Source organism: Falco punctatus (assembly GCF_963210335.1).
Source record: "Falco punctatus genome assembly, chromosome: 7".
In the NCBI taxonomy this organism is placed as follows: Eukaryota; Metazoa; Chordata; class Aves; order Falconiformes; family Falconidae; genus Falco; species Falco punctatus.
This window is the reverse complement of record NC_137587.1, coordinates 47,916,811-47,941,422: the sequence shown is the minus strand read 5'-3', so window position 1 is coordinate 47,941,422 and position 24,612 is coordinate 47,916,811. Positions and strand designations below refer to the sequence as shown.

The 24,612-nt window shown below is 44.6% G+C and overlaps 2 protein-coding genes across 8 annotated transcripts; one reads left to right on the top strand and one right to left on the bottom strand.

Moving 5' to 3' along the window:
- Positions 1–301: 301 nt before the first annotated feature.
- On the top strand, positions 302–16,574 carry PRPF39 (pre-mRNA processing factor 39). 7 transcript variants are annotated; one of them, XM_080397267.1, is made up of 15 exons: positions 382–429; positions 1,694–1,756; positions 3,516–3,879; positions 4,139–4,264; positions 4,905–5,023; positions 5,802–5,969; positions 6,746–6,911; positions 7,571–7,678; positions 9,816–9,980; positions 10,298–10,424; positions 10,518–10,786; positions 11,390–11,574; positions 12,960–13,034; positions 13,656–13,776; positions 15,737–16,574. In XM_080397267.1, the coding sequence occupies exons 3-15, from the start codon at positions 3,550–3,552 to the stop codon at positions 15,785–15,787; spliced, it is 2,010 nt and encodes a 669-aa protein (XP_080253393.1). In that variant the 5' UTR covers positions 382–429; positions 1,694–1,756; positions 3,516–3,549; the 3' UTR covers positions 15,788–16,574. The 7 variants fall into 7 exon arrangements, with proteins under 7 accessions (XP_080253391.1, XP_080253392.1, XP_080253393.1 ...); XM_080397265.1 differs by lacking the exon at positions 1,694–1,756 and having other exon boundaries at positions 302–429; XM_080397266.1 differs by lacking the exon at positions 1,694–1,756 and having other exon boundaries at positions 349–443.
- A 577-nt stretch (positions 16,575–17,151) lies between these two features.
- On the bottom strand, positions 17,152–22,021 carry FKBP3 (FKBP prolyl isomerase 3). Its single transcript, XM_080397283.1, has 7 exons — positions 21,860–22,021; positions 21,684–21,785; positions 21,498–21,608; positions 21,027–21,162; positions 19,966–20,033; positions 18,258–18,355; positions 17,152–17,387 (listed from the first exon to the last, which is right to left on the bottom strand). The coding sequence occupies exons 1-7, from the start codon at positions 21,971–21,973 to the stop codon at positions 17,333–17,335; spliced, it is 684 nt and encodes a 227-aa protein (XP_080253409.1). The 5' UTR covers positions 21,974–22,021; the 3' UTR covers positions 17,152–17,332.
- Positions 22,022–24,612: the final 2,591 nt, after the last annotated feature.

Sequence of the window (24,612 nt, the reverse complement as noted above, 5' to 3'; positions counted from 1 at the left end):
TTGTGAGAAATACGTATTTTTTTAACCCACTTACAGAGCTGTGCAGCATTAGCCGGTGACGTTGCCGGGGAACGTCCAGCTCCGGCAGCGCGCGGGGAAGCGCAGGGGAAACCAACGAACCTTTTCCTTTTCCCTCTTCCTTTTCCCCTTGGCGCCAGTAGCCGCCGGCCGCGGTGCCCCGGCGCCGGCCCTCCCGCTGCCGGTACTGTACGCGTTCTACACGAACCTGACGCCAACAAACGGATTTATTTCTGTAACGCCGCGGCCGCCGCCTGCCTGCCTGAGGGGGGAGGGGACGCCGCCATTTGGCGGGAGAGGGCGCGTGCTCCGGCGCCTGCGCGGTGCCCTGTGCGCAGGCGCAGCCCGCCCTTCCTGAGGCCTGGCGGCGGCGGGCGCGCAGCGGGCTGGCGGTCACCGGCCCCGCGGCAGGTACCGGGGCTGAGGTGGGGGCCGCCCTGGGGAGCACCGGCCCTCCGCGGGGCGAGGGGAGGGCTGCCGGGGCCCGGGGGCGGGAGGGGTGCCCCTCGGCCCGGGGAGAGCGGGGCCGGGCCGGGGCCTGGCGGGAGGCGGCGGCAGGCAGGGGACTCGGCCGGGCCGGCAGCGGCGGCGGGCGGAGCGGGCTGGCCGTGCCTGAGGGAAGCTGCACGCCTGCCCTTGCATCGCCCCGCCGGCTCCTGCAGCCGGCCCCCGGCTAGCTGCTAGCGGGCGCCGGGGCAAACCAGCGTGCCCGCCGTTTTCACTTCATAGTGTAAATTTTGTTGTTAGGAAAAAAACTCTTTTATCTTTATTTTATGTGCTAGAATAGTCGCAAAATCTCTGAGCGAATACTACGCCAACTCAAAGCGTTACAGGACTTTACTGTTTGAATTACTGCTATGTTTTGGCCACCAAGACGCTGTTCTGTGGGCAGCGGCCGCGCAGGGCCCGGCCCGGGGAAGGGCCCGGCAGCTGCTTATCGGCGTTGTGCAACGGCGTCGGGAGAGCTGGGAGAGCCGGGAGGCGAGGCTTGAAATCCCTTGGTGCTGCCCGCTCGTATTTTTTCCTAGATGCCTTCTGTTAGTTCAGTATTTATAAACGCCGGTATTGTATGCAGTAAACGTTTAATGGAAGCAGGCTAAACAATATATGTTGACGTAAATGATTTAAAACTAGCGCATGTAGTTATCTGATATGCATATTATTTAGCCTGAGTCATGCGAAAACGCCAGGAACTTGGTTACTCTGTTACGTGGATTTCTGTACTTGATGTCTGTCGGCCTCATCTCAGCTGCCTTTGTAGCTCCGTGGATTGGATTGACGGGCGCTTGTTCGGTACCGGGCAGGGCTGATCATATCGGCTGTTTTAAAAGTCAACTGTAACCTCTGGTTACTGTGGGAGTCTGGGATGGGCCTTGGCTCCCTGGGGGTGGTTTAGACCAGCTTCTGTTGGTACTGAACTGTCAAATAGACTAAGAGTGTGTTGAAAACCTTGTTGCAGAGGTTACCCGATACCGCTTCTCCCTCAAATCTGAAAACCACTGGGTTTGAGGGAGTTGGTTTTTTAGGCCGGAATACATCTGAATTGGCTAGAGGGGGAAAGCATCTGTCGAATGCCAGAATAAGTTTAGATCATAAATTATTGCATGTTTAAAAACAGTTGCATTCATTTTCTCAAATTTTAGAGCTGTAAACTTCCTTTGAACTTTTTTTCAAGTGTTAGGGCTGCTGTTTGGATAACGCACTCCTCTTACACCTCGATTTTGTAATCTTTACAGAGGTAAGCTATGAATGGTAGCACTTACTTTTAATGATGCAGATGTCTTCTCTATGTTGCACTGGAAAAGACATAGTGATACTGCTTCGATATTAATTTCTTAACTTGCAAATTATGTTTATTCTCAAAATCAGTACTGAAGACTCATCTCCAGCACTCACTGAAGAAGCTGGCTTTTGATGCAGGCTTTCTAGAGTGGGCCAGGATGTGGGCAAGGACTAGTTATTAATGAAATAAACTGCTTGTCTTACACAAGCATCCTCTTTTCCTGTGGAACAAAAGCACTACAGTGCTTTGTGGAGTCACATCATGTTTGTGTGACTTCTAAATGGCATGACCCATTCATTTTTTATGAACGCTTACCATGAAAAGTTGCAAAATTATGAACTGTTTACCTTAAAGGAAAGAAATTGTGTTTATACTAATGCCAGATGTTGTATACAATGGAAAATAGAAATACTTTAAAAAACCTGTTATTAGAAAACTTACAGAGTAGACCATGTGGGCTTTCTAACGCTATGCCAAAGTTACTTGGCTTAGTGAACTCCTAGGAAAACATGAATTGTTATCTCACATGTTGAAGCAGCTGATATATATAAATACTTTTCCTTTCTGTCAAGAATTTCCCCCTCGCTAGATTATTGATGGTTGAGCTATGTGTTTGATGTGTTTATTGATGTGAAAACAAGTGATTTGTTTGTTCCATCTTCAGGATTTGAGTGGGAAAGAATTCTGGAGATACTGGGTGGGGTGGGCACTTTTTTTTTTTTTTTTTTCTTACATGCAAAACTTATTTGCCATCTTCTCTGAGGAGAACTGAAGGGAAATAGTAATGACAGTTACTACAGTGCATGTGAGAATGATAGTCTCACACTGTTCTTCATCCAAAATAGATTTACAGCTAAGAGCTATTGTATTCGATGTGAGTGTTGTATTACCTAGAATCAGTTAGTCAGTAGGATCTAGGTTGTGTGTGGAGAAAGTTCTGTTGAGCGCCTTACAGCCAGGCTGCAGGCACTGATGGCTGAGATCAGTTGAGGCTGAGCAGCATGCAGCCAGGTGGGCTGGACTGGTGTTTGCAGAGGTGCATAGAGCTGGGCAGAACTAGGCAGCAGCATTTGGCAGGAAGATCAAAATGAAGAGTAGGGGGAAGATGGGAGTCTGTCCTGAGGGTTAGGAGGAAGCACCTGGCCCATGAGTTTTGTGTGGGAGCAAGTGGCTACGTATAAAAGGTTATCCTAAACATTTTTGTTGCCCTCTGATGCTGGGTAGTTTACATAGACATCCTTGATACGGACTGAATCTAGTGCTGATAGTAACTCTTCTTTGCAAAGTTATCACTTAAGCCGGCTCAGCTGGGCGTTGGGGGTACATTTTAACATGTATTTATTTTGCGAAGAAGTTATTGATTTGTACTAAATAGGAGAATTGGATAAATGTGAACGTAATGTGAATGAATGCTAGACTCATGCAGGAAAAATATATTGGTTCACTTTTACACCTTGTTGGCTACTTGTGATAGTTTTTTAGAAAAAAAACAGATGGGCTTTGACTCATCTGTGCAGTTTTTAAAACGTGTGACTGCTATTAACAGTTTATTAATTGTGAATAAGGGTCATGAGTGAAACAGATATAATTGATAACAGTTTGTGGTGAAATACATGGGTGTCTGAAGCGCTTGGAAGACTCTTAGCTGCTAATTCACACCCAAGTTCTACTTGGTGGTTTGCTACATGCATACTGAATCTTTTTATTTCCACAGGATCTAGTACTACAAAACAGCAATAACCTCAGCTATGGAGAACACAGATAATACAGAGGAGGAGAAGCCAACTGTAAGCAATGAGAGCACAGACAATGGTGCTGAAACGACAACAGAAGAACAGCATATGGACTTCAGTACGGAAATCATGAGCGTAACTGAGATGGAACAATCGCCTGATAGTTCCCCTGACTTGAATGAAGAGAATACACAGGAGAGTGAAATTCCAAATATTGAAAGTTTACAGACAACAGATATTGAGGCTTGCTTCCCTCCAGATTTTGACAAGTTCTGGAAAGTAGTAGAGGACAATCCCCAGGATTTCACAGGATGGGTATATCTCCTACAGTATGTAGAGCAGGAGGTTAGTACATGCCCCCTTTTCCCTTAGACTTCCAGAAATAAACAGAAAACCAAAGCAAGTCATAGATGTTCCAGTGACAAATCTAGAACTGTACATCAGGCTTTTGTAGATAACGTTTTAAGACAGTTGCCCTTGCCAGTGTTGTCATCACAGATCAGAACATAAACCCAGTGGTTTTCAAAGCAATGTTAAAACAATAATTGTTTTTAAGTTATTTTCAAGGAGAGGATTCATTGCTTGTATTGTGTATTTCTTGCAGAACCACTTACCAGCTGCCAGGAAAGCATTTGACAGGTTTTTCACGCATTATCCATATTGCTATGGGTATTGGAAAAAGTATGCAGACCTTGAAAAGCGACATGACAACGTTAAACAGTCTGATGAGGTATGTAGGTAGCTGGGCACAGCTATTGCCGTTGGTCCTGTTAGCCAAATAATGACTAACCTACTGCAAGTCATTTGGCTGCCAGTACCTGCCATGTATGGTCAGGTTTGTAGGGATTTTGTTTGCACTTGTCACATCTGTGGCATTTGTAGCTAATGTTTTTTCTCTTTGTTGGCAGGTGCGTTAAACCTCTACAGTTTGTCAAGCTTTGCAGTGCAAGCCTCTGTATTACACTGCAGCTTAACAAGTAGGGCAGGGCTTTTCTGTCACTTACATTTATTACTCATTTTCAAAACAATATAGTTGGTTTGCTGGTCACAATTGCTACATCTTATTGCATTTTTGGTCAGACGCTGTCAATGATGCTCTAATGGGTCTGTGCCCTATGGTCTGTACCCCAAAGCCTGCCCACACAACCTGATCAGAATGCAGGGACCGCTGCGCTTTGAAGATCAAGACTCTGCACGTGGAGATCAGAACATTGCCATGTTCTATCCAACCTCCACCCAAATGGTAATGGTAGATTATTTAAACAAAATTCCAGTAATTAGTATTTCTAAGGTTCACCGGATAACACAGTGTTGCCTCTCTATTAGGACGCCATTAAGTATTTGAAGTACAGTTCATGTTCTCTTCATAGGTTTATCGCAGAGGGCTTCAGGCAATTCCTCTTAGTGTTGATCTTTGGATACATTATATAAACTTCTTAAAGGAGACCTTGGACCCTGCTGATCCTGAAACTAACAGTACTATTCGAGGGTAAGTTGGAAGCAGACTAAGTGATAACAAGAAGCCAGTACATACAGTTACATAGCCATGTAGTGGGATTAATATGTTTAAGCTAAGGGGCAAGCTAGTAACAGCCTGCAGTTACTTTAAGGAGTTTTAAGAGATGATAAAGCCAAATTCCAGGAGAAGGGGTAGACGATACAGTGTGGTACAGGGGTCAAAAGTTGTGACTTGAGAGTGTTAGACTAGATGTTAGGAAATACTTAGCGCAGCACTGGAACAGATTCCCCATAGAATTTTTGAAATATAATTCCTTGGAGGTTTTCAGGGTATGGCTAGGTTGCATCTGACCTCATCTGTTGCTGGTCGTGGTCCTGGTTAGAGGTTGGACTAAAGTTTGATCCAAAACCTTAACTGAACTTTAACTGAAGCAGCTTCTAGCTGCGTGATTGATGTATAGCTTTTGTGTGTTAAACTGCTGAAGTAATAACTGTTCTAGAATCTTTACAATATAGAAGTAGTAGTGGTTGCATACCTCCTTAGTATCTTGCACTGCTGCAAGTGGCTTTTTCTGTTGCCTTTATTTGTTCTGTTGTGGTAGTGCTGAAGGAAAAAAAGTGGGCAAACTTCCTGAATTTGTAGAGATCTTGCTACAGATATCTAGAAAATACTTTGAAGAATTTAAGTAATGAATGTAAGTGTTGCAAGTAAATGAGGATGGTTATAATTTTTAAGTAAGAGCCAGAACTTTTCTTCCTTGTTCTGTCATCACATTCAGAAACACCTATAAAATTATTTCATTTTTCAGAGCCTATGAACATGCGGTCTTAGCTGCTGGGACAGACTTCCGATCTGACAGGCTATGGGAAATGTACATAAACTGGGAAAATGAGCAGGGAAACCTAAGGGAAGTTACATCCATCTATGACCGCATCCTTGGAATTCCAACGCAGCTCTACAGTCATCACTTTCAGAGGTAAAGAGAAAACAAAAGGTTTAGTTAATGCTATGAATTGCTTAATATATGCTAACCTAAATCTGTAAATGTAAAAATGTTCACTCAGAACAAGAACTTGGAATAGTTTTATATGCTTGTTTACTTATTTTTGTACTCATACAGTTTTGACTGCTTGTTTTAAAGTACTGATAACACGTTTTAGGAATTTGATTTTAGACAAATTCACAAATTCTGCTGAGGAATAAAGGAAGGCCTTGAAATGGTGAGGAAGAAAAGAGGATGTCTTAGAAAAATCAGAATGAGCAGTTTTAAACTTTAATTCTTTGTGTAACGCTCACGTGTGGAGAAGCACTGATTTAATTGGCTAAAGAGAAATACTTGGTTGAGTTTAGGTAGTGGAGTTCTGCATTAATATGGAGCGGTTGAGGGAACCAGAAACCTTAAATTGTGCACCGTTCTTTCCCCATAATTTCTACAGGTCTTTTGGTCTTGGAAATAAGGTATCATCATCTGAAACTGATCTTGTCCTTTGTCATCAGTTTTACGTGGCAAGTGGTCTGTCTTTGCCACTGAAGTTCATTGTCCTTTCATTTCTCTCTGAAATGTGAAGCTTTTAAAGTCAGATAGATAGCAGAAGTTGCATTTTTTTGTTTGTTGTCAGAAGTTGTGTTTTCAGTGTTGCTCTAGATCAATAAAGTAATGCAGAACCCTGCTAGGATTTATTATTGTTCTCTGGTTAGGCAGCGTGTTGCAACATGAAACATGAAATTTATGTTGTTTCCAACTATTCTTAGGTTTAAAGAACATATACAGAACAACTTGCCTCGAGACTTCCTGACTACTGAGCAGTTTGTCCAGCTGCGCAGAGAACTGGCATCTGTGAACGGCCATAGTGGGGAGGATGCGCAACCTGGAGATGACCTGCCCTCTGGCACTGAAGATATAACTGACCCTGCCAAGGTACGTACACAGATGATGTTTGTCAATGTTTCTTGCCTTACTTTGTGGCTGAAGGCAACTTTATTTACGGACAATTCAATGTATCTGTAGCTGAGGTGTTCCCATAGTTCTCTTGCATATCACTGCTCTTTGGCTCATGTGCTAATGGCTTTTGTCAAACAGGACATACGTTTCCAGTGTTTTCATAGGTAATAAAGAAATGGAGTTAAAAAACAAAAAGGAAAGAAGTGATGCACAGAACTTTAAGAATGAATATTAATTATTCCAGGTTAACAGATTAGGGTCTGTGTTCTAAGAAAGCTCTTAGACACAGCAGTGGTCTGTGCAGATGGGTAGCCTTCACAGGCACATGAGACTTGGAGCTGTCCAAGAGAATTGCTGACTGTAAAAGCATAGACATGCAGAAGCCAGGTTTGACTTGGATCCAGATTCATGTTTAATCTCAATCATTTTTAGCATAAGAGCAAAACTTCAGATAGAAGACCAGTTCAGCTCTGTTGTGCTAAGGGCCAAGGCACCATCAGGGCAGTGCCCCATCAGGGTAATATTTAATACATCTGTGATAATTTTAATTCATGCATATTACTGTCATCATAAGATGCATTTACAAAGGTGATGCAGTGTCTACCTGTGTTACATTTTTTAAAATTACATTTTAGCTAATCACTGAGATAGAAAACATGAGGCACAGAATCATTGAGATTCATCAAGAAATGTTTAACCACAACGAACATGAAGTCAGTAAGAGGTGGACGTTTGAAGAAGCGGTAAGTTTGTTTTTTCTACGTAAGGCAGCATGCGCGCAAGTTTTGAACATAAGACTGGGAGCTAGGAAATTTGAGTAACAGGCCTTACAATTTAAACCATTGTGGGGCTTTAAATAAAGATAAATTTCACTTCTGTGCCATTTTTCTTGTGAAAAGGCAATTTCTGAGATCAACTCTGTCATCTGATGATTTAGAAATCTTTGAGGAGTATTTGGAGAGAGGCAAGATTAGTTACTAAGCAGTCTTTAAATTACGTGCATGAAATGCTATGTAAGTTTATACTGCCTTATGCATCTGAGGTATTGCAAAATAATAGGAGGGAGAATGTTCCTTTAACTGCAAAGATAAGCCTATCCTAAAAGGAGAATGAAATCTGTATGGTTTTGTATTTTTATGCACTCAAATCTGAAGTCAGTTAACTTTTGTTTTCCAAAAGTAGCCTTCATAACATGCAGCTACTAGATATAACGTATTAAAAGTTGTGTCACTGAAGATAAAGAACTTTTTCTGTGTAGAATTAAGTTTGGTTACTTTGGAAAAAGCAACCTGAGTTTTTAATTCTTGGTCTTTCCAGGTAAATACCATGTTGCATACCATGGTTCTTGTTTTAAATGTACTTTCAAAAAAGAAAGTACATTGTATTAAACAGTGGGGACAGATTTTTGGAGACCTCTTATGTGGTGTCAGAACTGTTATGTTGTTTTATTGCATGTTACTGGACTAGGCCAGATCCCTTGTAAGGCAAAGGAACTCGAAAACATAGTATGTGGCCAGTCCTAGTGCCATAGACTGGAGCATGGTCTTGCTGGGGTGAGTTCCTCATTCTGTTACACAGCAGCCTGAAGTGCCAGTGCGAGCGCTACATGTCACAGGCTCACTTTGTACCAGTTACCTGGCGCAGAAGGAGGCAAACTGTGCAGTGTGTCCCTAGGGTAGGTGAGGCTGAAATCTGCTGATGTCTTATGGAAAGCAGTGGTCAGTATAGGTACTCCTGGCTCAGGAAAGCTTAAGCTGCAAATCATTGAAACTTGGAAGAATGCTAAAACTGTGGACATGCTGCAGAAAATGTGTGAGAAACAGGGTGTCGTCTCTTGCTCCTGGCCAGAATCAATACTTTTCCTACCAAGAGAGTATATCTGCTATGTAGATACCAATGTGCTGGATCTATGAGGGTTTAAAATACAAAGTTAGACGTGTTTGTAACGGACAGAAATGAGGCAGATGGGCAACAGGTGTCACATAAGTGATGGAGACTGCTTAGACCCGTTTTACTGTTGTTTTAGCAGGAGCAAACACTCCTCTGAATTTGCCAAAATGGAAAAAGAGTTTTGGGTTCCATAGTAGTGTTCATTGAGAAGCAGGAAGGGGGTGGTTGGCTTTCAATTTCAGGTGGCCCTGAAGAACTGAATGTTACTCCTTAATTTTTGTAAGTTCTGTGTATCTGTATCTGAGATGGAATTGCAGTGCAGGAGAGAAATAATGAAGTAAAATTCAGGATGAAGGGGAGAAGAAGCAAAAGATCTCTGGAAGAGTGCTTTGCTACGTTCAGTTCAAAGCAATGTTTAAATTTTCTGTGCTGAAAAAACTCTGGCTCACCCAGCTCCTCTTGTAGTCATCAGTAAGAACGCACTCTCGCTAGCTTTTGGAATAGTCATCTTAGTGTAAATATTTCCTATGAAGTTCATTTCAATGCTGTGTTGTTCCTTGTCGTGTTTCTCAACCAAATCTTGAATTTAATTTGTAAAATATACGCTAGTACGACAGTAAATAACTTCAGTTAGATGTATGTATGGCAACAGTGTTCATTGTTTTTTATAGTGTTGTTGGTACATTGTGACTGCAGGTTTGATAGGGCTTTAACTGCATTGAGTTCCTTTCCAGCTTCTGTAAACACTTGCACTTAAAAAGCTTTCTAGAAAATCAAGTTACTAACCTAGAATTTAATTGTCAGCAAAATCTCTTGATCAGTACTTGGGTAACCCCAACAGACTTACTTGAATAGATAATGACGTGTATCAGTTCTGAAGTCCTGTTATTTAAATGGCATTGCTTGAGTGGTGTGTGGCTGTTTGGGGTTTTTTAAGCAGCGTGGTGGTATGCTTATTAGTGATTAGTTGACATACTGTGACTCTTGCAGATAAAGAGGCCTTACTTTCATGTAAAACCTCTGGAGAAAATTCAGCTGAAAAACTGGAAAGAGTACTTAGAGTTTGAGATAGAAAATGGCACTCATGAACGAGTTGTGGTCCTCTTTGAAAGATGTGTTATTTCATGTGCCCTCTATGAGGACTTCTGGATTAAGGTAAGGGAAGTGGTTTACCACCTATCTCCTGCCAATTGCATACATTGATCTAGTGACTAACCTTTTGTACTCTTGTGGAATGTTGTTCATATATAACTATATCTGTTGCATTAGGAGATGGTCTGCTTGCAACCAGATTTGACTGCTGCATATGCCAACTTCGTTGCCTCTCTACGTCCTTCCTTACAGAAACTAGTCTAGTGGTTCAATAAAGGTGCTGAATGGGTTTAAACAAAAGAATTTTATCGTTCTGTCATGTTTTTAAAGACAAATACAAGCTTTAAATTTTTCAATCTCTGCTCTGTTTTCAACTATAGTATGCCAAATACATGGAGAATCATAGTATTGAAGGCGTGAGGCATGTCTACAGCAGGGCTTGCACAATACATCTTCCTAAGAAACCAATGGTTCACATGCTGTGGGCTGCCTTTGAGGAACAGCAGGGTAAGAGCAATGTTAGTTTTTGCTGGGCGGGATTCTGGTTTTAAGAGGCTGTTGGATGTCTCATATCTTAAAGCATCTTCACCGGTGTTTTAGGCAACATCGATGAAGCAAGAAGAATCTTGAAAACATTTGAAGAGTGTATTCTAGGGCTAGCAATGATTCGCTTGCGAAGAGTAAGCTTAGAACGCAGACATGGAAACATGGAAGATGCTGAACACCTGCTTGAAGATGCTGTTAGGAATGCCAAATCAATTAGTGAATCGTCATTTTATGCCATCAAATTAGCTCGACACCTCTTCAAAGTACAGAAAAATCTTCCAAAGGCAAGAAAAGTGCTGTCAGAAGCCATAGAAATTGACAAAGTATGTGTTCCCTCTTCGCTGTATTTAACAAAAACAAAAAAAAAATCCTGGCATTTTTCTCTCTTTCTGAACCATTTTTTAAAAAATATGGCAACAATGATGACAGGAGTTTGTAACTGTATGTAATGTTTGTTACTACATGGAGACAGCAGTCCCTCTAAACTGATGTTGCCGTATTAGCAGCTTGCAAATCAGGACGTTTGTGATTTTTTTTTCTTTAGAAGCACAATGTGCTTCATACCTTTGTTTTCCCTTTTTCAAATCTTAACTATTATAGGCATGTTCACATCTCAAGGCAAGCCAAATTGATTGTGTAGGTAGTACTTGTAGATCATTCTGTATAACCACAGTATTTGGCACTCCAAGTACTATTAGCTTGCTTCTAGCGAAGTGTTGCATCTGTTTTTGTAGTGTTAGACTGTTACTAATCTATTTGTGAAAAAAACAGGTCAAAGATGACAAATGTAAAAAGAAAATCTTTTTCTTGACTATTCTGGCATATATTTATGATGTAAACGTTCTAGTATGCATCTGGTAGACATACATTTGGTGTTAAATACCCAGCATGACAGATGTACAACTTCTAATACATCTTTTGTACAGGAAAATACGAAACTGTATCTCAACTTACTTGAAATGGAATACAGTGGCGATCTCAAGCAAAATGAAGAAAACATCTTGAGCTGTTTTGATAAAGCTGTCAATGGCGCATTGTCTATAAAAATGAGGATTACGTTTTCTCAGCGAAAAGTGGAATTTCTTGAAGATTTTGGTTCTGATGTGAACAAGTAAGATGTAATCTCTGCAAATGACCACAACAGGGTCACCGAAAGAGTGCTTGTAGAAGTTGTAGGGAAGGGGTAGGGTCAGCGGCATCTATTGAATTGTTTCTTCCGTGCCATCAGTTCTTTGTTGAGGGATAGCTGCTTTTCTAAACCAAATTGTTGTTTTTAAATAGGAATCTCTTCTCAGAAAATTATGCCTTTTTTTTCTGAAATACCTAACACCTGATAGAGAAAAATTGTGTGGCCCATAACTTCTTACTGTAGTTTTCTCTTGCTAACCCTTAAAAGGAGGATGTTCCTCAGAGAGAACATGAAGTGTTTTGTGACACAGGTATTGTTTGATGCTCTGTACACTGTGAGCGACTGCTTGAGGTTTCCAAAACCACATAAATTTGATTTTTCTACATTCAGAAGTACTAACAATGCTGTACGCGTATGTGGGAGGATCAGATATTAAAGTGCCACTTTGTGATTAAATACTAGATATACTTTTTCAGTCTTAGTTCTGTATTGTAAAACAAGCTCTTTTTATGCTCATTTTGCAGCTAGATAACTTGGACGGACTAACGTTGAGTTAGTTTTTCTGCTTTATATGCTGTTAACAGTAGCTGTCTTTAATTTCTGTTGACTCTGACCATTCTAACTTGCGTGTCAGCCAAGCATTGCAAGTTTGGATCCCAGATACACTAAGCAAAGTGAAGTTTTCAGTTTCCAAATAATACTAGAGTGTAAAACAAGTCCAAGAAACTTTTCACCAAGAGCAGAAGTTTTTTTTTGACAGAAATATTGACAGAAGCAGCAGTTTTCATGTGATACCTTGTAAACTGGTATGCAGCAGATGAAATGATACTTTGCTATTTGTGGGAATTTTAGCTAGGGCTCTTCTGTGCTGCATTTAATTCACTTTTCTTCCCATGCTGTTTGGGAAAAGGCCATAGGTGCTACTTTGGAATTGTAGTAATCTTGTATAATACTATTTTCCAATATTAAAAAGTGTTGATTCCTAAATATCAATGCTGCTCTCAATGGCATCAGCACACAGCTGGGGGAGTGCAGTCACTGGAAGGAGCAGCTGTATCACAAACAAGGTTTAGAAAACTTATTTCTAAAGGAACTTTATAAAAACTGCATGAAGTATTGAGCAAGGTGGGAATTTCTGAGCTAACTGAAAATTCTTTGCTATGTGTCGTGGAATCAAATTAAGGGTTTTTGGCCTTCCTGCCTTCATGATGGATCACTTACTAAAATTTGGTTATGATTGAGTTCGGCTTAGAATGTTTTTTGTATTTTTACAGTTTCAACTAGACAATTTACAATGGTTGGGCATGTGTTGAAAACGTTTACATGAAAATGGTGAGCAAAGCTTTATTTCTTTTTGTCTCCTTCAGGCTTCTCGATGCCTATGATGAACATCAAGCTCTTCTAAAGGAGCAGGATTCTTTAAAAAGGAGAGCAGAGAACGGGTAGGAAGTCTGTTCACCTGAGGGTATAAACTGCCTTGGTAGCTAATGCAGTACGGGGTACCTGGAACACATGCTACACAGGACTATAGCTGATACAAAGCACTTTGGAAATGCTTTTAAAATAGTTCAGAGAAGAATCTCAGAGACTTTTTTATTTTTTCTTTAGTCTATGAATATATATACACATCTTTTTTTTTTTTTTTTTTTGGCTTTAAGCCTACTGCTTGCAAGAAGAAAATCACTGGTTCTTTAATCACATTAAAGCGTATACTGAATAGGGCTGTACTGTTGGCGTAAATATTTGGAAAGAGATTTATTGGAAAATAACTTTTGTAATTAAGTTTCACAGAAAGGCTAAACAGTACTGGTAAAAATAACTTTAAGCAGAGACACGCTTCTGCTGTCTCAGTTTGAGCACCCAAACAATTTAAAACCCAGACTATTGTTCTGAAGCACAATATACTACTGTCTTTCTCTCTCTAAATCAAATGCTGTTATCCTGTTTGGACAGGGCACCAAGTTAGAAAGTACTACTTCACCTTACCCACTACATTTCTCACACAAATACATGCTCAGAGTTTAATCTAAGGTACCGTTGATAAGCACGTATTAACTTCACAGGTCGGAGGAGCCAGATGAAAAGAAAATGCTCACAGATGACCCAACTTTGGCATCAGCACAGATGATGGATGGCGACATGCAAGTCAATCAGGCAGCATATAACTACAATGCCTGGTACCAGGTTGGGTGTAGGCTTTGTTTGCTTCCTTTAACATGCACAATTCTCAATATTTATACATTGTGGTTTTCCCTGTGACTTTATCTGTGGCTCAGTGTCAGTTAGCAAGGACAGCGTGGAGTGAAAACTTAGCTCCTGTTCTTGTTGATACCTCTTTGGCCTGTTGTGCAAGTGTAAAATATGTCTTTCTGTGGAGCGAGGTGAGCAGTTTGCGGACTAGCTCTTCACGTGAAGGGATGTGCGGCAGCAGTTAAGAATATTGGTGGCTAAGGGCAATACACCTGTTGTGTGCTGAAACATTTAGCCCAGGAGGCTCACTTTGGGATGCCGATTTACTGCGTGTTTTGATATTTACTTGCTCCAACTAGTAGTTGCTGTAACATCCCGGTATGGGTTCTGCATCGGGACATTTGTGTGCAAAATCTGTCTGTTGGGTAGCTTGTCTTCTGGGACTATTCTTGCACAGCATTTCGTTTGGTCCCCTGAGGGGCTTAAGGAGTGAGTCAGTAATACTATACCTTGGTTTTCTCTTCTTGCTGGTGGCAGCAGCAACCTCCAGCACGTGCTCTGCTTGCTTCTAGACTGAGAGTCCATTTTGTGTTCTGCCTTGTCTGAGGGGCAGGCTGTAAAGTCAGAGCTTCAAAACTTGCCTTTCTGTAGGAGATCAGTGCTGGGGAAAGTGGGTGCTGCTGGTGTCCCTCTGCTGGGACAGGAGTGATGTGCAGGCTTGGAATGCTTGTTCTTCTGAGCTACCAGTCAGGGAGGGTCCAGCTGAAACTTTTGCAGAAGCCGTTCAATGGGAACTGCTATTCAGAGTGCAAGGAGCCTACCGCTCCAGCAAGAGCAGTGTTTGCAGACAAGGCTGTTATCTGACTGGTTCAGGGTTGCCCACATTAAGGTCAAGTGTTATTTCCAAAGTCAGGCGGTGCAAGGCGTCTCGCCCAGTGTGGGGAAACTGCTTAGCTCTACGCCAGGAAAAATGCCCCAAGTTTTCAAACACAGAAGGTAGGAATAGCAGGCTTACGGTGTTGGTGTTGATGTAGAGCTCCGTCCTGTGGTTGGCATGGTAACTCCATTGCTGTCTGCCATCTGTGTACTCCACAATCTGATTGAGAGCAGCAGAGAGAAACCCTTTCAGAGGGAATGGGGGCATTTGGGATACCCCAAGAACCTTCTGCTGCTGAATACCTGCTTTGGCTCAGCTGGGGTTGTTGGGGTATGGCTGCTCGTAGTAAGACCATGGAACTGCCTCAGTGCTGGTCTCTGCTAGCTGCAGACTGGGGGATTCAGAGGGAGAGGTGCTGGGGTGGTTCAGCTGCATGCCCTGGCTCTCCTGCCTTGTGGCATGTGCTGTCGTAGTGGACATGGAGCTGGAACACAAAGCACACTTCCTCACCTTCTGCTCCCTCCCTTTTTCCTTCCTTTTATGAGACTGTGTTGCAAGGGAGGTGACAGGGAGCCCCAGAGCAGGTACCAGAGAAGGGATCTGAGGGGCACGAATGAACCTCTGACCTTCCTAAACTGGAAGATGTAGCACATGCATGTTTATTAAGTAACTAAAACTAATGCAGACAACAGTGCCAGCTTCTGTGCTGTGCCATGGTGCAAACCTGACCCTGCACTTGCAGCTGAACCATGCTTCAGCTTTCCCTCCCTCATAAAGCAGATCTTTAGGGCGGTTCGGAGTTCACGGGCTCACACTGCAGAACTGCACCCTCGCTTGTTCCACTCTCTGCATTGGGCGAGATACAGGCTGCCCGCAAAGGCTGGTAATGGGGTGCTGAAACCCCCGACATCATGGGTGTGACGTGGGCTGTCAGTGCTGGCGTGGCCACACAGAGCCCTTGGTTACAAAGGCGTGTAACTCACCTGTGCCTCTCTGGAGCCATAGCTGGCTTGTTAGCAGGCACTCCTCGTGGAGCACGGCATCGTGACTTAATCATGTTCTTTTCTTTCTTTCTAGTACAATTATCAGAATGCATGGAATTATGGACAGTATTATCATGCAACTTGATCTGAAGAATGAGTGAAGTTCACTGTGCTGCAGTTTCAACAAAGATGGAATAAAAAAAATATATTTTTTTAAATTAGGGATGTGAAAGAACTGTTGTAATACCTGCTTTTTGGTCTTTTGCATGTGAAAATGAGCTGATGTTCACAGGGTATGTGTGAAGCAAGATTTGTGTGCTGGTAACTGATAAATGGTATCTCTGTACAATTCTAGTTTACCATAAATGCATTTTGTTTTTTAATGCCCTGCACTAATTTATGGAGATATCTGAAGATTTTTTTTCAGTCTCTTAATGATTCCATAGACTTAATAGGTAAAGCCGCAGGGGTTTTGGTTCGGGTTGTTTTTTTTCCCTGAAGCTGTTCTGCTGACTGGTGTTGGCCATCGCAGGAAACAAGCAGGTGGGGATGGCTGCCAGCACGGGAGCCAGGCTGTCCTCTCCCGCCTGCTCTGCTCTCCAACCAACTGTCACGACTTGCTCCTATCATGACATCCTCTCTGTGCCCAGTGAGCAAATCCCAGGCCGCTTTATGTTGCTACGAATGAAACTCTTCAGATTACAGTGGCAGCCTTTGCAAGCTGCAATACGGATTTTCTATTCTATGTGGGGGTCAAAAATTAAAATGCAGTGCAAAATGATGTTGCATTCTTTTTTAAAAAAAGCACAAACTGTGTTTGGGATGATGATTTTTGTATTTAGAGTTTTTCATGTACACAGTGTGAGCAAACTTTTTTCATTTTGATCAAAGTGATCATTCCCATTTTTGTAATAAAAGCAAGGAATTCAGTAGTCCTCTGAGCTTTCTTGGATTGCCTCATTCAAGCCAGCAGTAAGAATGGCAGAGTTGCAGTTCAACACCTGATTTATTGAAACAAACTTCTGTGGCTGCAGCGCAGAGCGCCTCAGGGCAGTTGTGGGGGTGTGGTTCCCTTCTACAAGGGGGTGGGCATTGTGCCTGACACTTCTATAAAACACCTTTAAAGGAGAAATGGGGTGGATTTTTTTTCCCTAATTCAGCAAAGCTTAGAATATAAGTGTGAATTTTCCTTCTCTACCCCTCTGCTAGTATTTTAGGTTAAATAAAATTGTGGGGTGAGTGCTCCTGTAAGACTCAGCAGCTGCACAGAAGATAAAGCTGAAAGGGAAGTACCTGGTTGGAGACTTGAGCTAGGGGTGCAGCACATGCTCTCCTCCAGTATAAAAGAGATCGCTCGATACTGCAAGGGATAATAAAAGCAGCTGGGGCAGTTTCAGGATAGGGCTAGTTCTTTAAGTGTTTGCTGGAGATGTAGACAATTCTTCCCCCCTAGTAAAAGAAAGAACCTTGAAGATGAGCATACACAGAAAAAGTGAAGTCACTTGCATGTATAAACTATGTTTTCTTTAGTGGTGTGTTACTGTACAGCAGTCGGGAGCAGGGAAACAAACTTGGTTTCAGTACAAGGCCACGGTTGTAACTATATCCTGAAGTTACAAGAGCAAAACTGCATTGTCAGAAGCTTTCTTGATCATAAATGGATTCCCAGCAGCAAAGGAAATGCTTAATTTCATTCAATATCCACCAATTCCACTTCAAAGAAAAGTTTTGCATTTGGTGGAATCCTGTTCAAACATGTTAAGGAAACTTAAAAAACCCCTCCAAGCCAAGACCCCACCCCAGCAGACAAATTGGTGTTAAGTGACTCACCACCTGCTCTCCCATTCCTCCTGTGGCAGTTTTATATTTCACTGGCCCGTTTTAACATCTTGGATTTAGTGCAAAACCACAGCTGCTGCCTAATGTGAGCTGTCGGGAGGCAGTTGGTACCAGTTCTGTGGATACACCTGCCTCTCATCCTTCCCACTCCTCTGAAGGTGAGCAGCTGCATCTATCTTACCTGAACTGCCTCCATTTCTGGGACACAGTCACTGCTCTCCCTCTGGGAGGAGGTTGGGCTGTCCTGCTGCACTACAGAGTGAAGAAGAATGTCTGGACAGTGCTTTAAATTACCATGACATAGGAGTCCAGTGAGAGAGAACAATCCTCCCTCCTGAAGCGCAAGTCAAAAAGAAACAGAACTGCCTAAGGTGCTCTGCAGGGTCACCGCTCAATCCCATATTCCGGCTGTATCCTGGAACTGGTTCTTGCCAAGGTTTAACTGCTGTCCCCGCAGTCACCCCTCCTCCCACCGCACTGGTGAGCATCCCTGTTGGTGCTGCGAGAATAAGTGCTTGGAAGCAGCCAGAATAAAAATGCAGGCAGAAAGTAGCAAGTTCTCTACCGCAGTACTCCCTGCAGTTCTTTTTTCTTCAAGACAAATGGGCAATTGCATCTATCCGCTAAGTTCACATAATTTTTCTATGCTGTTAATGTTCTAAGCCTGCTGTAAGTAACCAGTGAGCGCTCCCCCCTGCTATACCCCTGCCCATAAAGCACTTTGTTCCCCCCAGCACTTCCAGTTACTGAACGAGCAAGTGGCTGTGGAAGGATACTTGGCATCCGGCTGCCCTTTCTTGCCGTATGCCCACTCGGGTTCAATTTCCAGTTGAGCCTTCTCTCCTTTACTCATTGTCAAGAGAGCTTCATCCCACTAAAAAAAAACAACACACACACACACACAAAAAAACCCCAAACTGAACTCAAACAAGGAAAGAACACATCAGCCTAACCAGCACCTCAAAAAAAGTACATTTCATACGCTGTTCCCATTTGCTCCTGTGATGCTGGTGTAATACCACATCACCCTCCAGTGGGCTTGCCCCCCCCCCCCAGCGGGTGCTGTGATGTAGCTTCAGATCCCTTTTATTTGTGGAAACACTCCCCCTTGGCCAATGTTCCCTGCTCCCACGTTAGCCTGGACTGTGCTTCACAGTGCAGATCGTGCTTTGATGTTGTGATGATACTCAGGAACCAATAAAGTACCGTGCTTGTTACTAAGTATTCAGTCTCAGAACGCATTTCACAGTGGACCACCACACACACACTACCAGGGGGTTTCTCTCTCTGCCCCGTGTCTCCCCACCATTCTGCAGTACCAATGGACTAGTGTTTGTTTAAGGCTAATGCCCGAGGGCTAATTTTATTTCAGTCCTTGTCCCTCTTCAAGACCCTCTCGTGTGGCCCAAAGCCAGTATTCGTTTAGCACCATATCAACATTCCACAAAGAACAGCTGCTGCTCTGTCCTGTAGCTGCTCAAGGAAGCTACCTGGCACCCACACAAGCGCAGCAGCGCTGCGCCAAGAGACTAAAGAAAAACCCAGGCAACTGCTGCTTCTGCAGTACTGGCCACAAGCCCAGAGATGCTTTCCCCGTCCCATTCCCAACCCCATCACTGCTGAAGGCCTTTCTCCTGCACAGCAGCAGCATGGAAGATTATGCTGGGTGGGGTTTGTTTTGATTTTTAAAGTCAGGTAAGCGTAAGATCCTTCTTGCATTCCTACTTTGCACAGCTGGCCACCAATTTCAGCACTGGCTCGACAGCAGTGAGGTAAGAGTTAAGCACCTCGTTGGCATTGCACACAAGCTGTATCTCCCAGGCACACCAAGTTCACAGCAGGGTCTGACTTCCAAGATGTAAGCTAACAGATGGGCGTGCAGAATCATTCTTCTACCTATTGCTCTTAGTCCACCTAGATACTCCCCTGGCACAGCTTCTACCTGTGCTGCTTCAGCACTCAGCGCTGGACACAGCAGAAGAGTTAACAGCATCAAAACTGCAACTTGGTTCAGCGCACAGCAGCACTGGGAATTTGGAGTTTCAGCATCCCGCTCAGAGTTAACAGATGAACCGATCTACACATCAAGAGGCACCAAGGCCAATACAAAAAAGCTGAAGAGAGAAAACAATCTTCTGACAGACTAAAGCACACTGAGTGCATACTATGAGCGACAGAGCTCCAGGAACCCGATAACCTTGTCTACTGTGCAAAGCACTGGACAGACAGGCGCAAGAGGCTGCACCTGTCCCAAGGAACACGTAGTTGTTACACTGTTTTCCACACTTAATGAGGGGAATTACACTGCAGATGGATTCATGCATCCATAAAGAATAATTATTACATCCACAGGATGTAAATGCTTTCAACTTGCCTTTTTACCGCCACCAGAATAAAACCAGCAGCTCAAAATTTGCACCCCAGTCATAAATCTGGCGGAACGAAAACTCTTTTCGGATTCTGAGGGAGTAATGGTTTACTTACACCTCTGATTACTTTTCCTACGCCAACTTTGAAACTTAAAGGCTTTGCTGCTTTTTTCTTCTTTGAACCTGAAAGACAGTTTGATGTTCATTTGCTTTAACATGACACCAGCTCATACCACACTTCCATCTACAGTTACTATTATGATCATGCTCTATATAAGTATCTTTTCTTATATTATTTTTAGCCCTCTATCAGATTTTTAGGGGAAAATTTAGTGCTGTACACTGAAAATGTTGTGAAATGTTGCACCAAGAGCTAAAGTGGATCAGCATCTTTCAGACACTGATGCAGTGGACCTCAAAGACTTACTTCTGAATTACTAAAGTTGACAGTACAAGTTGTAAACACATTAGCAAAGTGAAAAAAGTTAACACAGAATGCACATCATACAACAAGTACAATGACTCGCAGACAGTATTCCAGTGACAGCCCTGCTGTTCCTCTCAATGTCAGGCATCACTGCTGGAAAAGCATTTCTAGCACTACAGAATTTCATACACCCAAATTCTCTGATTGAGAAACTGTCACAAAAATAGCAGCAGACTTCTCCACAGTGGATGTGGTACCCCAGACTATTTCACATCACTCTCATTCCAGTGCCTCCGTGTTTAAGGTTTTATTACAGACGTACACCAAGAGGTGTCCATCTAGAGAAGCTAACTACACTGTTGGTGCTCAACTTCCATAGATAAGGGAAGCTTCCAGAGCGGGAACCATCCTTTCTCCAAAGCAATTTCAGCACAGATTAAATCCCCTCATTTCACATTATCTATGGCCCGGAGAATGCTGAACGTGAGGTCTGGCAAGACGCAGCAGTGTCACTTGACACCAGCCGGTCCTAAAATACTGCATTACCTCACGGAAAATCAGGTTTCCAGAGCAGGCTGCAGGGACACCCTCAGTCAGCTCAACCAGACGATGGCAAAAGCAGTTTGTCAGGACTCCCGCCATGCATACCTTCCAGAAGCAAATGCCTACCCAAGGCTGCTTAATGAGTCCAGCTAATTTCCCCTACGTGCATTTGCAACAAGATGCCAAACGTATATACACGACCTTACTTGTTTGAATATTGGTATCGAAGACAGTTCCGTCCTGTAGCTTTCCCGTATACCAGCAATGAACGGTGTCTCCTTTCTTCGGAAAGTTGGTTTTATCACCCTTCTTTAAAATTGACTTTGTATACTTTGGTGGCCCCTAAGTTTTTAAAAACAGAGTTATGAGTGCTGCATGAACTAGCCTCAGCCCAGCTACATTTGAGATCCAACAACCACTTAGTTCAAGGCACCAAATGAGCGCGCTAGCGGACAGCACGTTCACGTGTTATCGCAGGGCTGCAATACTTGGGGAAAATGTAGCCGCGTCGCAGCTTTCAGCGCAGGCTGAAGCTTTGGGGGATGCATTAGTGACGGGCCCTGCGCACGCTACAGACCCCGCGCGAGGTGCGGGCGCGGTACCAGCACCGGCCCACGGCTGTCACAGGCTTCTGAAGACGCGACCGGCCAGCAGCGCGAGGCCGGGGTGCCACCGACCTCCTCCACGGCCTCCTCGGGCTTCGCCGCCGCCTTCCCTTTGGCCTCCTCCGCCTTAGCGGGCTTCGCCTTCTCCGCCGCCTTGTCCGCGCCGTCCGTGCCCTTGAACCGCTGCGGGGAGGAGGAGGGGCGGCCGTCAATGGCGGCCCGATCCCGGCCCCCACCCCGCGACCCCCGGCCCCGCACCTGCGTGTGGAAAAGCTGCGTGTAGGCCGCGATGAGCTGCTCCTTATTCGCCGTCTTCGCCACGTTCTTCACCTGCCCCAGCAGCTTGTACTCCGCCAGGAACTGCAAGACACGCCGGTGAGCAGCGGCGGGACCCCCGCCACCCCCCACCCCGAGCCAGCCCTTCCCGCCCGCACCGCCTGCGCTGCGTGCTCCTGGAGGAACTTGATGATATCCTTCTTGGGCAGCGCCTCGCTCCGCAGCTCCTCAGCCGTCCAGGGCTGTGCCGGAGCCGCCGCCGCCGCCGCCATTTTCCCGCCCGCCGCCGCCTCCCCCTCACGCACCGCCCAGCCTTCCCGTCGGCCCCGCGGGAGCCGCCGCACGGGACGAGGGCGGGGCGGGGACCGGCACCGCCCCAAAGCCGCGGCTCCCGCGGGGCTTTCAAGCGGCGGCGGCGGCGCTGGGACAAAATGGAGGGCGGTGCGGGGCGGCGGGCGGTGCCGCAGGGCCCCCGGGAGCGGCGCGGCGCGGCGGCGCCCTGAGGGGGGATGAGCGGCGGGCGGCAGCGCACTTTGCCTCAGCTCTGGCGGGCGGCGGGCGGGGAGGCGCCGGAGGGGGCGAGGAAGATGGAGGAGGCGGCAGAAGAAGAAGAAGCCGACGACGACCTGCTGTTGGCGGCAGCCGCGGCCGCGGCGGAGGGCCCGAGCCCGGCTGAGGGCTCCTGCGCGGCGGCGGAGGGCCCGGCACAGGGCTTCTGCGCGGCGTTGGGATCCATTTGGATCTACCCCACGAACTACCCGGTGCGCGACTACCAGGTGCGCATGGCCCGCGCCGCCCTGCTGGGCAACACGCTGGTCTGCCTGCCCACCGGGCTGGGCAAAACCTTCGTAGCCGCCGTCGTCATGTACAACTTCTACCGCTGGTTCCCCGGCGGCAAGGTGCTCTTCCTCGCCCCCACCAAGCCGCTGGTGGCTCAGCAGATGGAGGCCTGCGTCCGCGTCATGGGCATCCCGGCCCGGCACATGGCCGAGATGACAGGTAGGGCCGGGAGCCGCCGGCACCGCGGGGCTTGGCTTGGAGGCGAGGACAAGCGAGGTGTAACGCTACAGTGTGCGTGTGTGTGTGGGGGGGGGGGGGGGGGAAGGGCGGAAAAAGTCCCTTTTTAGGACAAGAAGGTTTTTAAGGCGTTAACTCCAGCTTCTGTAATCGCTGCAACCCCAGGTCACCGACGTCAGGGTGGGCGTTCTGGGCTCCCCTGCCCAGCCGCGGGGCTCTCGGCGCTGCTGATCTCTGCACAGAGAGCTCCCTGCCTGTGAAACTTAACACTAAGAATAATGGCTTTTTTTTCTTCTTCTTTCTTTATATATGCAAACCCTGCGAACTGCAGTGTATTGTTTACTGCAGTAGTGGCCTTAATGACTGAATCCCTAACTTGTTTTTAAGTGTGGGTGCCTAGGCGGCGGCTTGAGCTTTCTGGCCTTGTTTTACACGGCTCTGGATTTAGTGTTTTAATGCAAAAAAAAAAAAATATTCCTAGCTATTGCATTGACTTTTTTTTTTCCTGAAAATGGGACAGGCGTCAAGGTGTGCGCTAGTTTAAAAGGCACTTATTTGCCAAAGCTGGTATGTGCCTGCCAGCCCCGTCGGCCTCCTGCTGTCACTCCCAGGTCAGCTTGTCCTCAGCAGAACCGTTTGCTAATGTTACTTCTTTAATTTCCAGGGGGAACCCAAGCTCTCAGTCGGAGGGAACTGTGGACTACCAAGAGAGTCTTTTTCCTTACGCCTCAAATAATGGTGAATGATCTTTCTCGTGGGACATGTCCTGCTGTAGAGATTAAATGTTTAGTTATTGATGAAGCCCACAAAGCCCTTGGAAACCATGCCTACTGTCAGGTAATGCTGGATTCACCCCGCTCTTGTCTCAAGATTACAAAAAACCTCCCCCAGAATCACTCACGGGGTCTTAATAAAGTGTCACTGTCATCACTGCTGGAGGAAGGTTCTCCATTAGGTCCTTAGCTTTGTTTGAAACAGATCAAACAGTCCTCTGTGTCGTCAGTGCCTTGTTTTTAAGTAATACCTGTATTAAAACTTCGTAAGGTGAGGTGAGAGTTTTTCTACTGTATGAATAAAATTGCAATTTTTGTTTCAACTGATGTTTTTGACTGGAGCAATCTAACAAAAAAGAAAGTCACTATGCTGTTTTTCAGACATGTTTGTATTTGCAGGTGTATCCGGTGTGTTTGTGCTATGTTGGAATAGCTCCTCAGTGGGGGGAGGCATTTTTTGTTGTTTTTTTTTTTCCCAAGAAAAAATGCGTGCTTTTTTGGTAAAGTTCTTTATTTTAGAAATTCTGAATTCATTTTAATTTTTTAAAATAGGGGTTTGTATTGGTTAGCGAAGACTTTGTTGCATACTGTGACTTAATCTCGTAGTAATAGGTGACCTAATAGAAAGTTAGTTTTATATACTGGAGAAATTAAATATATGTGGAGTTATGTATAGTTGCTTACTAGGCCTCTTTAAAGGAAAGTAGGTGTTCTTTGGTGTTTGTCTGGCTTGGCATGCTGGAAAAGAGACAGTAGCTTGGCAAGTTAAAACAGTGTATGTTGGTTTGCCAGTGTCGCAGTTTTCTTTTATCATTTATCAGAACTATATCCACTTTGTTTTCAAAGGACTTCAGTTTATGCATTACTTTATTTCAAAATTCTGTATAAAAATATTTTCTTAAAATATTTTGCTATTAACGAATCACCCAGTAACACACAGCCAAGACTTGCATTCATTAGCTTTTGCATCAGCTATAGCTGAGAGAAATCTCTTCTGTCACCCCTTGTCCATCCCCAGGGCTGTGAAATTGGCACGCTTTGTTCTCTGGTTTGGCTGTGCCTCTGGGTGATTTTACAGTAGAACTATCAGCACAAATGGAATTCCTCTTTAGTCTCTGTTC

Bases quoted from the DNA above. Each gene is read 5' to 3' on its own strand.
- PRPF39 (XM_080397265.1), top strand. From the start codon at position 3,550: ATGGAGAACACAGATAATACAGAGGAGGAGAAGCCAACTGTAAGCAAT. The intron at 9,981-10,297 runs GTAAGGGAAGTG...TTTCAACTATAG, and splicing joins ATGAGGACTTCTGGATTAAG to TATGCCAAATACATGGAGAA. The intron at 11,575-12,959 runs GTAAGATGTAAT...TGTCTCCTTCAG, and splicing joins TTTGGTTCTGATGTGAACAA to GCTTCTCGATGCCTATGATG.
- FKBP3 (XM_080397283.1), bottom strand. From the start codon at position 21,973: ATGGCGGCGGCGGCGGCGGCTCCGGCACAGCCCTGGACGGCTGAGGAG. The intron at 21,786-21,859 runs GTGCGGGCGGGA...CGTGTCTTGCAG, and splicing joins AGGAGCACGCAGCGCAGGCG to TTCCTGGCGGAGTACAAGCT. The intron at 18,356-19,965 runs GTAAGTAAACCA...GTTTTTTTTTAG, and splicing joins TAGGAAAAGTAATCAGAGGT to TGGGATGAAGCTCTCTTGAC.